The 14,900-nt window shown below is 40.0% G+C and overlaps 1 protein-coding gene across 6 annotated transcripts in view; it reads right to left on the reverse strand.

Annotated features, from left to right (window-relative positions):
* The window catches only part of tdrd3 (tudor domain containing 3), a 152,900-nt gene extending 139,871 nt beyond the window's left edge, over positions 1 to 13,029 (reverse strand). For all 6 annotated transcript variants that reach the window (XR_013577131.1, XR_013577132.1, XR_013577133.1 and 3 more), the window contains exons 1-2: positions 12,798 to 13,029; positions 4,464 to 4,548 (exon numbers count right to left, since the gene is read on the reverse strand). Coding sequence is in view for 3 of the 6 variants with exons in the window: in XM_078545865.1 (XP_078401991.1) it covers positions 4,464 to 4,548; positions 12,798 to 12,835 (123 nt within the window). In the remaining 3 variants the exon portion in view is untranslated. The remainder of the gene's footprint in view (positions 1 to 4,463; positions 4,549 to 12,797) is intronic.
* Positions 13,030 to 14,900: the final 1,871 nt, after the last annotated feature.

Below are 14,900 nucleotides of genomic sequence, written 5' to 3' on the forward strand. Positions count from 1 at the left end.
TTTTCTTTTTTATTTGAAAAGTTACAAGATTCCATATGGATAAACATGGTTCTAAAAGTATGAAGGGCTGAATGATTTTTAGTCAATTTGATTCCATGAACCTCAGTATGCATGTTCGGAAAGAGTGAAAGCTACATTAGGTGAGTGCACATTGTTCCTGAAAATACCATCCACATACCTGGAAGAATCAATATTATTTAACCATGGGAAAGGGTGTGAAATAAACATTACTTTGTGATGTCTTCAATATATGACCCACCTTACAAACCATACATGGCACATAACTTTTCTTGGTGGTGGCAGTTTTTACAAGAAACAAAAATACATTTACCAAAATAAAACAACATGGCTGGCACATTTTTTAAAGTTTTCTGGCTAGGCAGCATAGTAATATGGTACATTAACCAAAGATGCGGAGTGGAAAGTCACAGGTGAAAGTTTAACCCCATGTCACTCAGCTCCCAAAAATGATTGGAGAAGGAATACAATATGACAGTAAACTAGTCAGAAATATAAAAAAAGGTTCTGAGTCTCTACAGCTATGTAAATAAGAGATTAGCAAAAGAAAACTTGGGTCCCTTAAAGGTTAAAACAGGAAAAGTTATAATGGGAAAAAAGGAATGCAGAAATGTTGAACAAATATTTTGTAAAAGCAAATGACTGCAGATGCTCAAGATCTGAAATAAAAACAGAAAATGCTGGAAAAACTCAGCAGATCTGGCAACACCTGTGGAGAGGAAAACAGAGTTAATGTTTCGAGTCCAATGTGACTCTGCCTCAGAAGTCCTTCCTCCTCTGGTTTTGAAGAGTCACACTGGGCTCGAAACTTTAACAAATATTTTGTGACTGTCTTACAGTGGAGAACAAAAAGAAATACCAGAAGTGGCAGGGAACCAAGGGTTTAATGAGTGAGGAATTTAAAGCATTAGTAAAGAAAAGATACTGGAGAAATTAGCGGGACTGAAAGCCAAAACATACTTCGGATGCAATTGCCTACATCCTAGAATTCTAAAAGAGCAGAAACAGTGGACACAGTGATTTTATTCTTCCAAAATTTCCTAGATTCTAAAACAGCCTCAGTGGATTAGAAGAGGGCAAAAGGTAACACCGCTATTTAAGAAGCTAAAGAAAAAAAACTGGAAATTAGGGGCCACTGAACCTGACATCTGTCATCAGGAAAATGCAGGAATCCATTATTAAGGAAGAGGTAACAGAGCACTTAGAAAAGCATGACATGATTAGCTAGAGTCAACACAAACTCTTGAAAGGAAAATCAGGCTTGACAAATTCAAGAGTTTTCCGAGGATGCAACTTGTTGGTAGATAAAGGGGAAACCAGTGGATGAGATATATTTGGATTTTCAGAACATATTCGCTGAGGTGCCACACTAAAGATAAAAAGACACAAGTGTTAGGATAATATTAGCATGGAGAGAGGATTGGCTAACAGTTAGGAAACAGAATTCAAATAAACTCCAAGCTCTGAATCGAACTCTCAAAAAGAGTCATCTGGACTCGAAGCATTAACTGTTTCTCTCTCCACAGAAGCTGTCAGGCCTGCTGAGTTTTGCAGCATTTTCTGTTTTTATTTCAGATTGCCAGCATCCACAGTATTTTGCTTCTATTTCAAGTAAACTGGCCATTTTCAGGTTGGCAGGCAGTTACTACTGGGGTGCCACAAGGATCAGTGCTGGGCCCTCAGTTATTTACAATCGAGATTGGATGAAAGGAAATTGTACAATGTATCCCAAGTTTGCTGATGATAGACGGGAATGCAAGCTATGAGGAGGACACAAAGCCTGCAAAGAGATATAGATCAATTAAATGAGTGGGCAAGAAGGTAACAGAAGGAGTATAGTGCATATCGAGTAGTGTAATTTAGTACATGGAGTATAGCTAGAATAGAAAAGCAGACTATTTTTTTAAAAATAGTGTGAACTACTCAATGTTGGTGTTCAGGGGCATTTAGGTGTCCTTGTACAATAAACAAAGTCAAGGTACAGGTACAGCCAGCAATTAGGAAGGTAAAGCATACGTAGCCTTTATTGCAAAGGTGTTGGAGTACAGTGCAAGGAAGTCTTGCTGCAATTGTACAAGACTTTGATGAGATCAAACCTGCAGTGCAGCATACAGTTTTGGTCTCCATACCGAAGGAAGGATATGCTTGCCTTAGAGGAATGCAAAGGTTCACCAGATTGACTCCCGGGATCAAAGGTTGAGTAGAATGGACCTATACTCTCTGGAGTTAAGGAGAATTAGAGGTGATCCCTTTGAAAAATGAAAATATTCTCAAAGGACTTGACGAGGTAGGTTCTCAGAGTATGTTTCCCCTGGCTTGAGGGTTTAAAACCAGGGGGTAAGGTTGCTGGACATGGGGACAGCTTTTCTGAACCAATAAGAAATTTCTTCACTTAAAGGATTATGAATCTATGGGAATTCATTAGCCCAAAGAGGTGTGAACTTAGTTATTGAAGAAATATTGAAAACATAAATGAATAGATTTTTGGACTGTCACGGAATCAAGGTATATGGGGCAAAAACAGAAAACGCTGGAAAAACTCAACAGGTTTAGCAGCATCTGTGGAGAGAGAAACAGAGTTAACGTTTCGAGTCCATATGACGCTTCTTCAGAGCTGGAACTTCAGTTGGAATCCAGGCAGGGTAAGTCAGAGGTGGAGACAGTCGCTGAGGAAGGAAATATGGCTGTGAAAGCAAGTTTTGGTAAACACCTTGTCAAACACCAGGAGGGAAATGGAAAGCAATGAAGATGAACAGGGCAAGAGAGACAAACGGAAATCCTGTCAGAGAGAAGAGCAGTACTTCTTCAAGGTAGGCATTCCTGGAAGAGAAGGGGCAGCGAATTGAACACTAAGATAAAAGCAAAATACTGCGGATGTTGGAAATCTGAAACAAAAGGGCTATGGGGATTGGGTGGAAAAGTAGAGTTGAGGTCAAGGGTCAGCACTGATCTTATTAAATGGCAGAGCAGGCTCAAGGGGCTATTTGACCAACTACAGACCACAATTTTGTACATTCATAAACTCCATGTAGCTAACCAGAAGGCATTAAGTCAAGTCAAATAACTGTTATATTTGGCATTCTTCTTAAGTCATGTGAAACATCACATCACTAACGATCTTAGAAACCCAGGCAAACCCACTTACTTTCCAGGTTCTAAGAATAAAACAAATACTGCACTGACTTCAGACATTTCTCTTGGTTTTACAGTCACAGGGCTATTTCAGGATGGAAATTCATTCCATTCAGAATGGAAACCTCTAAAAAAAAAATCCCTATTAAAATAATATAAATCTTCAATGTTATTTCCAAGCTGTATTGTCTGAAGTCTAATTAACATCTTATTCTCATATACTTAGCTCAGATGACAAGAGTAGGCTTCAATGTCTCTCAGCCAAGAAGCAACAATTACATTTGTTACTGCTCCCATGTGTTGCCTCTGTTTTGCTATTTGTCGTTCACCACAAAAAAACTCAAGTATAACATATTTTATAAAACTGATCACTTGCCCAAGGTAAAACTTAACATTCAATCTTCAATTTACTTAAGAATTTTGGATAAAAAGTAATAAAATCCTCACAGGATAAATGAGGAAAGTCTTCGGTTCCTGTCAACACACAGATTTCATACTGGAAAGTTCTCAGAATGTATATGTGACTGAAAGCTCTCTAAACTTTTGAGAAGCACTTTACCAAGGCCCAAGATTTTAAGAGAGGCTGAGGCCTTGAATTAAACATACTGACAAAAAGACAATTCAATAAATTAATTTAATCAAGTATGTATGAAATATATCTTGAACTTCTGTTCAACTCTGTTTTTAGTAATTGCACTTTGTAGAATGCTAAGGAAAAAAAAAGGATGAAAAACCTTTGACGCGTATTTTGAGTAATTTGTAGGAGCCCAGTTACCTGACTACACAATCACAGAGTGCATTATCTCACTACAAAGTTGCAGCAATTCGGTGTCACTTGGCATACTTTTAACTTTGAAAATATCTACAGATCAACAGGTGCTGCAGATGCACCCGATTTTAATACACCTTACTTGTCTAGTCAAAAAAGGCAGAAGGCTCTGATGGTCAACTGGTTAAGAACAAAAAAAGTAAATGCTTAATTCTGTACTTTAAAATCAGCACATCATACTGTTGAATTGAATTTTTTTTAAATAATACAAGCAACATACAATTAACAATTGCTGCGGTCAAGTATTCGCCAGAGAAGAAATGTGATGTGGTATATTATACTTATCATAAAACTATGAGACATAAAACAAATGATATTGAAGCTAAGAATGTAAGCAAAAGCATGGTGGTTAACCTTGTATACGGTATCACTTAAAAGAACAGTTGGAGCAAATTGACAAAACAAAAAATCACATCATTCGCACAATATAAATGAATGAAACAGGTGAAAAAAAATCAAAAGAATCAGCCTTTAAGTCACTTACATTCAGGGCAATGCGGATGATATCCTTTATATCAACTTTAACGGAAGAAGCAGCGCAAGCTTCAATTCCTTCTGGAGAAAGATACCTAATAAAAAGAAAGAACCTGCATTCACATAGCACATTTCATAACCTCCAGCCATCCCAAAAGTTTCACGAATATACATGTATTGCGGTCACTTTTTTTGAAAGCAAATGTAACAGCCAATTTGCAATTTCCCACACAGCAATGTAACAAAGGAATGAATTTTGGCAAGATCCTAAAATAACTCTCTTTTGAAGACGTACCACTACATCTGGTATACCCACCTGAAAAGACAGACTGTGTTTAAAATCTCAGCAATAAGATAGCACTGATAATGGAGCACTCCTTATGGAGAACACTTAAGTATTTGTTTTATTTCAGAAAGACAGTTGGTGAAAGATAGAACCTGGAGCCAATCTATACATTTTTTTTATATTTATTTAGAGACACACATAACAAGCACACGCCTCCTAACCAAATAGGCACAGTTAGGGTTCTTAGGTGAATGCCCAGCTAATGCCTGCCACCTGCCTATAATCAAAACAATTAATATACAATTAATAGGATTCCCTTCTCTCTCTAAAGATTAAAAGTTAATACGCTCAAAATTTTAAAACAAATTACATCAAACCCTCCATATTCTGCAGAAAGGATTACATTGCAAGACTCATCTCCTCTACAGCCCGTAACAATTTCTTCATTTATCCATTTATTTTTGACAAACAATCAGGCAGTTGATGACTTGCATCCACCTCACTTTATTTTAGAGATTTCCTTTCTCTAGAGCTTTTGGTTCAAGGCTTTGCTTTATCGAATGCCTTTGGAGAATCCAAATACATTACATAAAGGCTCCCCTTTATCAATCTTGCATGTTACTTCCTCAAAAGAACTCTAATTCTCAAACACAATTTTCTTTTTTTCTCTCTGCGATGATGGCAAACACTGAGTTTTGTCATCATTTCCCACACAAAATCTGAACCTATGTGCTCAGGTCTATCTTCTAATTCAGACATGAGGGGGCTAGCACTGAGCTAAATTTGCACAAGAGAGAAAAACTTAAGAGCTTAATATAGTTTGGAATACGATGGTCAATACAAGGGGAATTTCTACTATCTGAAAATATACCCCATGTCCTTTAGGAAAGGAAATCTGCTGTCCTTACCTGGTCTGGCCTACATGTGACTCCAGACCCACAGCAATGTGGTAGGCTCTTAAACGCCCTTTGAAATGGCCTCGCAAGCCACTCAGTTCTCAAGGGCAATTAGGGATGGGTATTAAATGCTAGCCCAGCCAGCAATGCCCACATCCCATGAACAAAAAAAACATTTAAAAACAAGTCAGTTGTCTCTATGATTTGTGACTGTTAGACATTTCATGCCAGCTATTATTCAAGTAGGAACATATTATGAGTGAAATACTTGAAACTAAAAAAACTGACCAGAATTTTTGCAGGAAACTTATCCTTGTATGGCCATCCATAAAAACACGCAGGAACATGGTGGGGGAAAACAGAGGTTCAGACAGAAACATACATGCTCTCCTGATATTTTTTGCTGTAGATGCTCTTACTTAAATACACAAAAGGTTGCCTTCAAACTACAAGTAACAGAATTGGTGCAAACCCAATCAACTGCATCCCAAAAGTTCAACACGACCGAATTTTTCAGAATGGGGCTCATTCATTCAAAACTAAATTTTTCAACAGTAACTCAAATAACAAAGTTAAACCAAGGGGGTCAAATGGGGTGACAAGTAATTACATGTAGTGGGCGTCACTAACAAAAGACAAAGTGCAAACTGGTCAACACTACATGTTGATGTGCCAGTGTCCCTCAGGTGTAAACTCTTCACTCAAATGTTTGGGAAGCAGTCAGGATGAAAGCTGTAATCTTACACATCCTGGACCCACTGGTGGCACTGGGGGAAACATAGTTCTTTTTAAAAAAATGTAATGGGAACTTCAACTTCCATACAATAAGCAGACAGGATTTGTTCCATACAACAGACTGCATCTCCAACGTTTCAGCAGTCCCTCAATACTGCTCCTACATCAAGACTGAGGGGCAAGTTACACTAACCGAACCAAGATAATACACAAAAAAAAAATGAAACAATACAATCCACAAGCACTGCCACTAACGAACCAACTCTTAACTGGGACACTAGTCATGAAGGTCTCTTTCCAATGAGGGCTGCAATCTTCAAGCACATTGGGCTGTTGCCATCTCAGATCCCAACCATTTGATCTGGTTAACATTTTTATCCCTATATGCTCTCCAGTTGGTGACTAACCAGTGGAAGAGCCTGATTTTCTCTGGCATTGTCCAATTGACGCCTCTCATCACCACGACTGACCTGAATTTTTCCATCCAAAATGCATCACTGCCGCTGCACACCTCTCTGCATTCGATTGCATCTATCATGTGTCGGCCCATTTCACCAATCTATGTCCTCCATGCAGCTGGCAACTTTTCCAAGCATTGGTTCATCTTAATTTACCTGCCTAAGTCATAAATCCATAAAGACCAGTAGTAATAATACTGAACCCTGGAAAATACCAGTTTCTTTCATTCAGACTGATAAGGAACCATTCATCACTTTCAGAACACATATTGTGATATCAAGTTTTCCAAAAGGAAAGAATGTGCATTTCACAACGCCGGCTATCCCAAACCATTTTACAACGAATGGAGTATTTTTTAAATGTAGTCACTGTTATGATATAGGAAACATAGCAGCCAATTTGCATACATCAAGGTTCCAAAAATAGCAATGAGTTAATACGATAATCTGTTTTAGTGGCGTTGGTCGAGGGATAAATATTAGCCAGGACACGGCGGAGAAAGCTTTTCTGAATCTTCAAATAGTGCCATGGGAACTTATATACCTATCTGACAAGGCAGACATCAGGTTAACATTTCATCAGAAAAATGCCACCTCTGAGAAAGCAGCTTTGCCTCAGTACTGCATTGAAATGTCAGCCAGGAATCCACACTCAAGACACTTAATAGCAAATCAAATATGTTTGTTACATAGTTGCTTGGATTACAAATCCTGCGATTTTTAAAATCCATTTCCCAAGAAAAATACAAGTTATTAGCCTTATTGTACATTTCTTTAACCAAGTACTCACGTTTAATCTCTATAAAATAAAATCCATCGTGTGAAAAAAGGTGATAACTCCAATTTAGTACATTTTTAAGCAAGATTTGGCAGTTAGGATTGTCCAATATTTATTGCAGGATATTGTGACGTCAGGTGTAACAATATTCAGATCCATTTCAAATGTGTGCCTTTTTCTTCTAGAGCAAACAAAAATCACTCAATCAGTGCAGGACAGGGACAAAGCAGCAGACACTGGTTGGCTCACACCAACAGTGCTATGCTCACTTTTGCATTTGTTTTGCTTACGTCATTAAGACCATAAAACATAGGAGCAGAAATTAGGCCATTCAGCCCATCGACTCTGCTCCACCATTCAATCATGGCTGATAAGTTTCTCAACCCCATTCTCCCGCCTTCTCCCCGTAACCTTTGAGCCCCTTATCAATCAAGAACCTATCTATCTCGGTCTTAAATACACTCGATGACCTGGCCTCCACAGCCTTCTGTGGCAATGAATTCCATAGATTCACCACTCTCTGGCTAAAGAAGTTTCTCCTCATCTCTTCCCTATAGGGTCTTCCCTTTACTCTGAGGCTGTGCCCTCGGGTCCTAGTCTCTCCTACTAACGGAAACATCTTCCCCACGTCCACTCTATCCAGGCCTTTCAGTATTCTGTAAGTTTCAATCAGATCCCCCCTCATCCTTCTAAATACCATCGAGTATAGACCCAGAGTCCTCAAACGTTCCTGAAAAAGATATTTAAAAACTTCTTCCATTCATGAAATCATTGCCAAACATTTATTAATGTATAAAGTTTTGACCGATGTTTGTTTTAACTTCAGTGTTACAACAAGGTGAGGAAGGATGAACTGACTTCTCTCTTTTTGCACTCCCTGGTTAGTTCTAACAGAGGTTTGAATTTAAAAAGGATGTTATATAACTCATTCACTGCATACTTGACTGTATGCAGTCCTCTAAGAAATAGGCCAGGCAGGTATTCTTGAGTTAAACACACAAGAGGCTAGTTTTATTGGACTAAAACCCACCCAAGTAAAAATATTAAAAATGTTAACAATGTACAAATACTTCCTACTTCCCACTGACACATACAAGCACACACTCAAACAGTAAGCATGCAGTAAAAATACAACTTTACAAAGTATCAATAAAACTTGGCCAAGTTAAAGTGAAGATTAAAAAGGTAAAGTCAATGAAGATTCACTGATTGTATCGAGAGACATTGGTTCTTGACAGTCGAGGCCCTTTTCTTCTGGAAGCACTGTTGCAGAAAATCCAACGGTTCTTTAGTAGTTTCTGTTTGCTACAGGAGTATAAACACTTTTCCAAGCAAAACAAAGTGCAGACTTAGATGAAACGTTGTAAAAGGAGAAAGTCCCTGCTCCCTGTCACAGTCTTTGTTCTCTGCTTAGATCCCAATTCAGCATCCACACAAAAGATTGTATCACACGACCTCTTTCCATGTTGGTTGTACATTCCAAATAACACGAAGAACTAATTCATGTCTTGCATTGCTTTCCTTGAATCATTGTTTCATAGCCAAAGTGATTATTTTTTAAAATTGTCATAGCCATTAACTCCTGAATGATCCATCCTCCATCTTGAGGAGATAGGAAGCTGTTCACACCTTCAGGGATGCCATTGTCTCCGTTGCCTGTTCTGAAGAAGAGTCGTGTAGACTTGAAACGTTATCTCTGTCTTTCTCTCCACAGATGCTGTCAGACCTGCTGAGTTTTTCCAGCAATTTTTGTTTTTGTGCCATTGTCCCTGTAGGGGTCTCCATAGACTTTGCATCTCCATAAAATGGAATGTGACTTCACAGATGCAATTTAGCAGCTACTTCAAGTCAGTGTCCTTAGTTTAGCAAAAGTGTATTTTTCTTTTTAAAAAAAGGCTCAACATATGTATAACCGGCTGATGAAATTATAAATTAATATTCTGTATAGCACATCTTCGTAATATTTGGCTGATGTTTGTTTTCACTCCTGTTTTTACTAATTTCCCTTTATGTCTGAGATGTTACTTTCTTGAACTAATTTGATAATAACTCAAGTTCAGTTTTACCTGCCCTATTAAATATTTTATTCAGTTACATCCCTTTCAGCATCTTCTTTCTCAAGTGTAATATTCAAGCACATTTTTGCTTACCCCTTCACACTTGGGATCAGTTTCTATATTCCAAGGCAGGTTTCTGACCAGTAACTTGAAGTCACAAATAACATCCTTTGTGACTGTGGTAAACTATTCCCTGGAACCTATTTGCACAATTGACCATACAAACTTTCACCAATGCCTCTTCATCATCCAGCTAGATGGAACTGTCCTGGCTTGGTTTCATTCTTTTATAAGCATAGTCTAAGAAACACGTGCAATCGTTTCTCTACAACCTCGTACTATTACCTCCAGCATCCCCCAAGGGCTGATCCTTGGCCCCCTTTTCCCTCTCATCTACATGCTGCTCGTCAGCGATATCATCTGATAACACTTCGGGTTCCAAAAGAAGGCCTATGACTCTCTGCTGTCCCATCAGTTCCATGGCCCCTCCACTGTCACTAATTTTCACACTGCTCGTCTAATATTGGATGAGCAGAAATTTCAACTAACTAAATATTGGGAAGGCTGAAGCCATTGTTTTTTTGTCCCTGCCACAAACCCCATTGTCTGTACACTACTTCCATTTCTGTCAAATGTCTTAAGCTGAGCTAGCCCATTCACAACCTGGGTGCTGTGTTTGACCCCAAGCTTAGTTTCTGACCACATAACCGAAGCAGCACTGCCTACTTCCACCTCAAGCACTGCCTCAGTTCTGCTGCTGCTGAAACAGTCATCATGACTTTGTTGCCTCCAAACTCAACTATTCCAACATTCTCCTGGTTTACCTCTCATCTTCCAGCCAACATGAACTGGTGCTCATCTAAAACTCCGCTGCCCTATCTTCTGTCCCATCCAAACAATATCCTTCCTGTGCTTGCTGGTCTTCACTGGCTCCCTGTCCGACAACACCAAAATTTTGAAATCCCCATCCTTGTTTTCAAATCCCCTACCTATCGCCGTTGCCTCCTCCCGACAAGCCTTCAACATCTCTGCACTACTCCAATTCTGGCATCTTGTGTGTCACTGGTTTTAATCATTCTACAAGTGGCAACCATGATTTCAATTGGCCTTGGCTCGAAGCACTGGGATTCATTCCCTAAATATGTCTAATTTCTCTTTCCTCTTTAAAGGTGTTCTTTAAAATCTACGTTAATCATGCTTTGGTCATCTGATTTGATATCTCCCGCTGTGTCTAAAATGGTTTTATTGATATTGCTCTCGTTAAGTACCTTGGGACATGTTAAATGCACTATATTAAACAAAGTAGTATTTTTCATTTTGGCACACCAACCAAAAATAGCCAATGGCAACCAAAACATCTGAGTCAACCAGACAAAACCATCTCAGAGCGCTTCCTATAAAGAATAGGCTGTGATGTGGAATAGAAATACACAATGATCCCGATAGGTCGGTGATCCAAACGTATTCTTGAATTATGTTGCTGGTTTACACTTATTTTCAAAACTCTAAAAATGGAACATTAAAGAAAAAAACTAGTCCCTGGCCACACCTCTCAGAAATATCACATACTTCACATGCAATGAATTACTTTGATTTCTAATGATCATTATGTAGGTAAACATATACAACAGCTTCTTCACAAAACAGCAACGAACGACTGTTTATTCTATTTGTGGTGGGGTGGTTAAGTTCAAAATGCATGCCAGAGCAAAAATAAACAAATCAGATAAATACAACGTCATGTAGAAAATATCCAAAAGCACATTATAATGCTATCAATAAGACAAAAAATGACACCTAGCCAAAGGAGGAAGCATTAAGACAGGTAACTAAAAGTTTAGCCAAAAATCTTAAGTTTTAAAACAGTCTAAAAAGGCGAGAGGTGCAGAGATTTATAAAGAGGGAAATTCAAAGCTCAGGAAATAGACAAAGAACTCCTTGCTCTTCTTTAGATCTTTAATGCCCACCTTATACCAAAGCAGCAACAGCTTATTTCTAGTGCCTTTATGTAATGAAAGATCCCAAGGCCTTTCACAGGGTTATTATAAAACAAAGCATTACACTGAGCCACTTAAGTAGGTATTTGGTCAGGTGACCAAAAGCCTGCTGAGAGGCAAGTTTTGAGGACTTAAAGAAGGAAAGCATGGTAGAAAGAAAGTGGGGTCTCGAGATGGAACTCCATAGCTTGGGCTTCAGCAACAGAACACACAGTCATCAATGGTGGAGTAGCAAGGCTACATAGTGATTTGAAAACAGGGATGAAAATTTTGAAGTGGATGTTGCTTGACCAGGAGCCAATGTAAGGCAGCAAGCACAGGATACAAGGTGCAAAGGACTTGGCGCGAGTTAAGACCATGGGCAGCTGAGTTTTGGACAACCTCAAGTTTAAAGGGTAGCGTGTGGGAGATGAGCCAGGAACACATTGAAATAATCAAGTCTAGAGGTAACAAAGGCATGAATGAGGGTTTCAGCAGCAGATAACCTGAAACAGGAGTAAAGTCAGACAACGTTACCGAGGTGGAGATAGGCAGCCTTGGCTATGGCACAAATGTGGTCAAAGGAGCTTTACTTAAGATTTCAACAGAGGAGCACCATGCATCGTATGTCCTTACGATCTTAAGTCCTTAAACTCTAAACTTTACAACTCTCAAGGGGGGGGGGGGGGGGAGAGAGGAGACAGCTGTGTCATTCGGCCAAGTTGACAGCTACATATCCCCTCCTCCTCTTGACAGAAATCCCACTTTCATCATTTATGCAAGTTCGATCATATTGTACATCCAGGTTCAGCAGGATCATAACTGGAGAAATGAGCACCTGAAGATCACAGGCATAAATTGCTCATAACTGATGGGGGTGGTGGGGGAGAAAGAGAACTGGTGAACAAACACACTTGGATATAAACTAAAATAAGTTACAAAGTCATCTAACGCATGGATAACATAAAAGACGAGCGCAAATGCACATGAACATGTCTGGGGTGAGGCCTAGTATGCCAATGTGACCAATTGCAGCCAACCTGGCATAGGTGTTTATAACTTAAACGCGCTGGCAGCGGAACCTCCAAGCGCTCCGGGCTGAGTCACTGGCTGCCCCTCTCCGGCCGACCGGCCGGCGGCCCCGCAAGCGCAACTTACCAGCCTTCCTGGGCCAGGGCCAGGCCCGTGTCCGCCATCTTCACTCGGCCGCCCTTCCAGCGAACGCAACGCGGCCGACGCACAAAATGAAATCAGGCTGCGAATCACAACGACAGCTCCCAAATAAGAAACAGGCGAACCTCATATTAATAGCTGGACGCCTCGGCCACTCCACGCTCAGGCCTCAGCGTCCGGCCGCCCTCCTGGCAGCCCGTCACAACACGCAGGCGCCAACGGCCACGTCGCGAGCCGTGATTGACAGTTAGGTTAGCCAATCAACATCAAGAAAGGCAGCCTCCAGCCGCCATTCATAAATTAGCACGAGTTCCCAGAGCGGAGAGGCGGGCTTCGATTGCAAGAAGTTAGCTGGAGCTTGTTAGCAATTGGAAAGTGAAAATTCATAATCTGGGATCATTTTCTTTCGTGTGGACGCATTTTATTCCAAAATTAAAGTATTACAGATGGGTTTTTTTTTGGTTTGTTCCCAATATTGTGCAAACAAGGAAATAAAGACCCGAGCTTAGAACCTTACTTCGGTCAGATTTGTCCCCGTAAGAATGTTGTTCCCATCTGACTTCACAATTCTGAAAGAAAAATTGCATTTATATAGCGCCGTCATAACCTCAGGTAGTCCCAAAGGCCTCACAGCCAATGAAGTACTCTTGAAGTGTGGCCTTTGTAACTTTCACACGCAGCAAGATTCCATAAGCAGTAGGATAATTTTTTGCAGTAATGTTGGCAGGGTCAGAGAATCATTACAACACAGAAGGACGCCATTCGGCCCATCATGTTCATACTGGCTAAACAATGTCGAGCAACCAGCCCCATTCCGCCCCACCCCCAACCTTAGCTCTGCAAGTTTAATTCCCTCAAGTACCCATCCAATTTCGCTTTGAAATGTTTTTATCTCCGCTTCCGCCATATTCGTAGGCAGCAAATTGCAGGCCATTACCACTTGATGCATAAGAAGCTTCTTTCTCACATCCCCTATGTATCTCTTGCCCAAAATCTGTCCCCCAGTCCTTGTGACATGAACTAAGTGGAAACAGTTTTTCTTTGTTGATCTTACTGAAACTTTCCATAATCTTATATACCTGTATCAAATCTCCCCTTCATCTTCTTTGCTCCAAGGAGAACAATGCCAGCTTCTCCTACCTAAGTTTGTAGTTAAAATCCCTCAACCCTGGAATCATTCTGCTAAATCTCTGCTGCACCCTCTCAAGGACCCTCACATTCTTTCTAAAGTGTGGTGGCTAGAACTGGACACAATACTCTAGTTGTGGCCTAAGCAGAGCTTTATAAAGGCTCAGCATAACTTCAGTAATTATAGTTCTGATAAATGTAGGGCTGTAGCTTTAAGAATAATGCTGTGTTGTAAGATCACATGATCTGTGTAAACAGCAGCGCAGGGAACCTCTAGCAGAGAGTTCTTCTTCAGTTATTGAGTTAGATGCACACATGTAGCTGCTGCTGCAGTCTTGTAAATAAAGTTCAGTGTTCCCACCAAGGAAAGTTGCCTGGAAAATCAACTCCATAACAAACTGGTGACGAGGATAAATCAGATTCAGTACTGTCCTCGCCCAGCGATTGTGAACATCTTAGATAATCAAAAAGAAAGGAAGATATACTCATCCGAGATGCCACAGTTTGGCAGAATCGATCCCTTTAAGCCAGCTGCAGATGACTGGTCTCAATATATAGAACATCTTGCATTCTATTTTAAAAGCCAACGAAATCACGGGGGAGGAATACAGGAGAGCAATTCTCCTGAGTATCTGTGGGAGCAAAACCTACAGTTTAATTCAAAGCTTGATGGCCCCCAGTGCCTCAGATTCGAAGACCTTCAATGAATTAGTAGATCTCGTTAAGCAATATTTTCAACCCAAGCCCTCAGTCACAGTGCAGAGGTTCATGTTCAATTCACGGAATAGAGCCTCAAGGGAGTCCATTACTACCTACGTGGCAAAATTAAAACAACTAACAGAATATTGTGATTTTGGTGAAACCCTGAATGATATGCTCAGGGATTGTTTGGTCTGTGGCGTGCAAGAGGGTGCTATTCAGCGAAGATTGCTGGCTGAAGTGGATCTTGATTTTAAGAAA

This window comes from Cetorhinus maximus, chromosome 7 (assembly GCF_964194155.1).
Source record: "Cetorhinus maximus chromosome 7, sCetMax3.hap1.1, whole genome shotgun sequence".
Taxonomy (NCBI): Eukaryota; Metazoa; Chordata; class Chondrichthyes; order Lamniformes; family Cetorhinidae; genus Cetorhinus; species Cetorhinus maximus.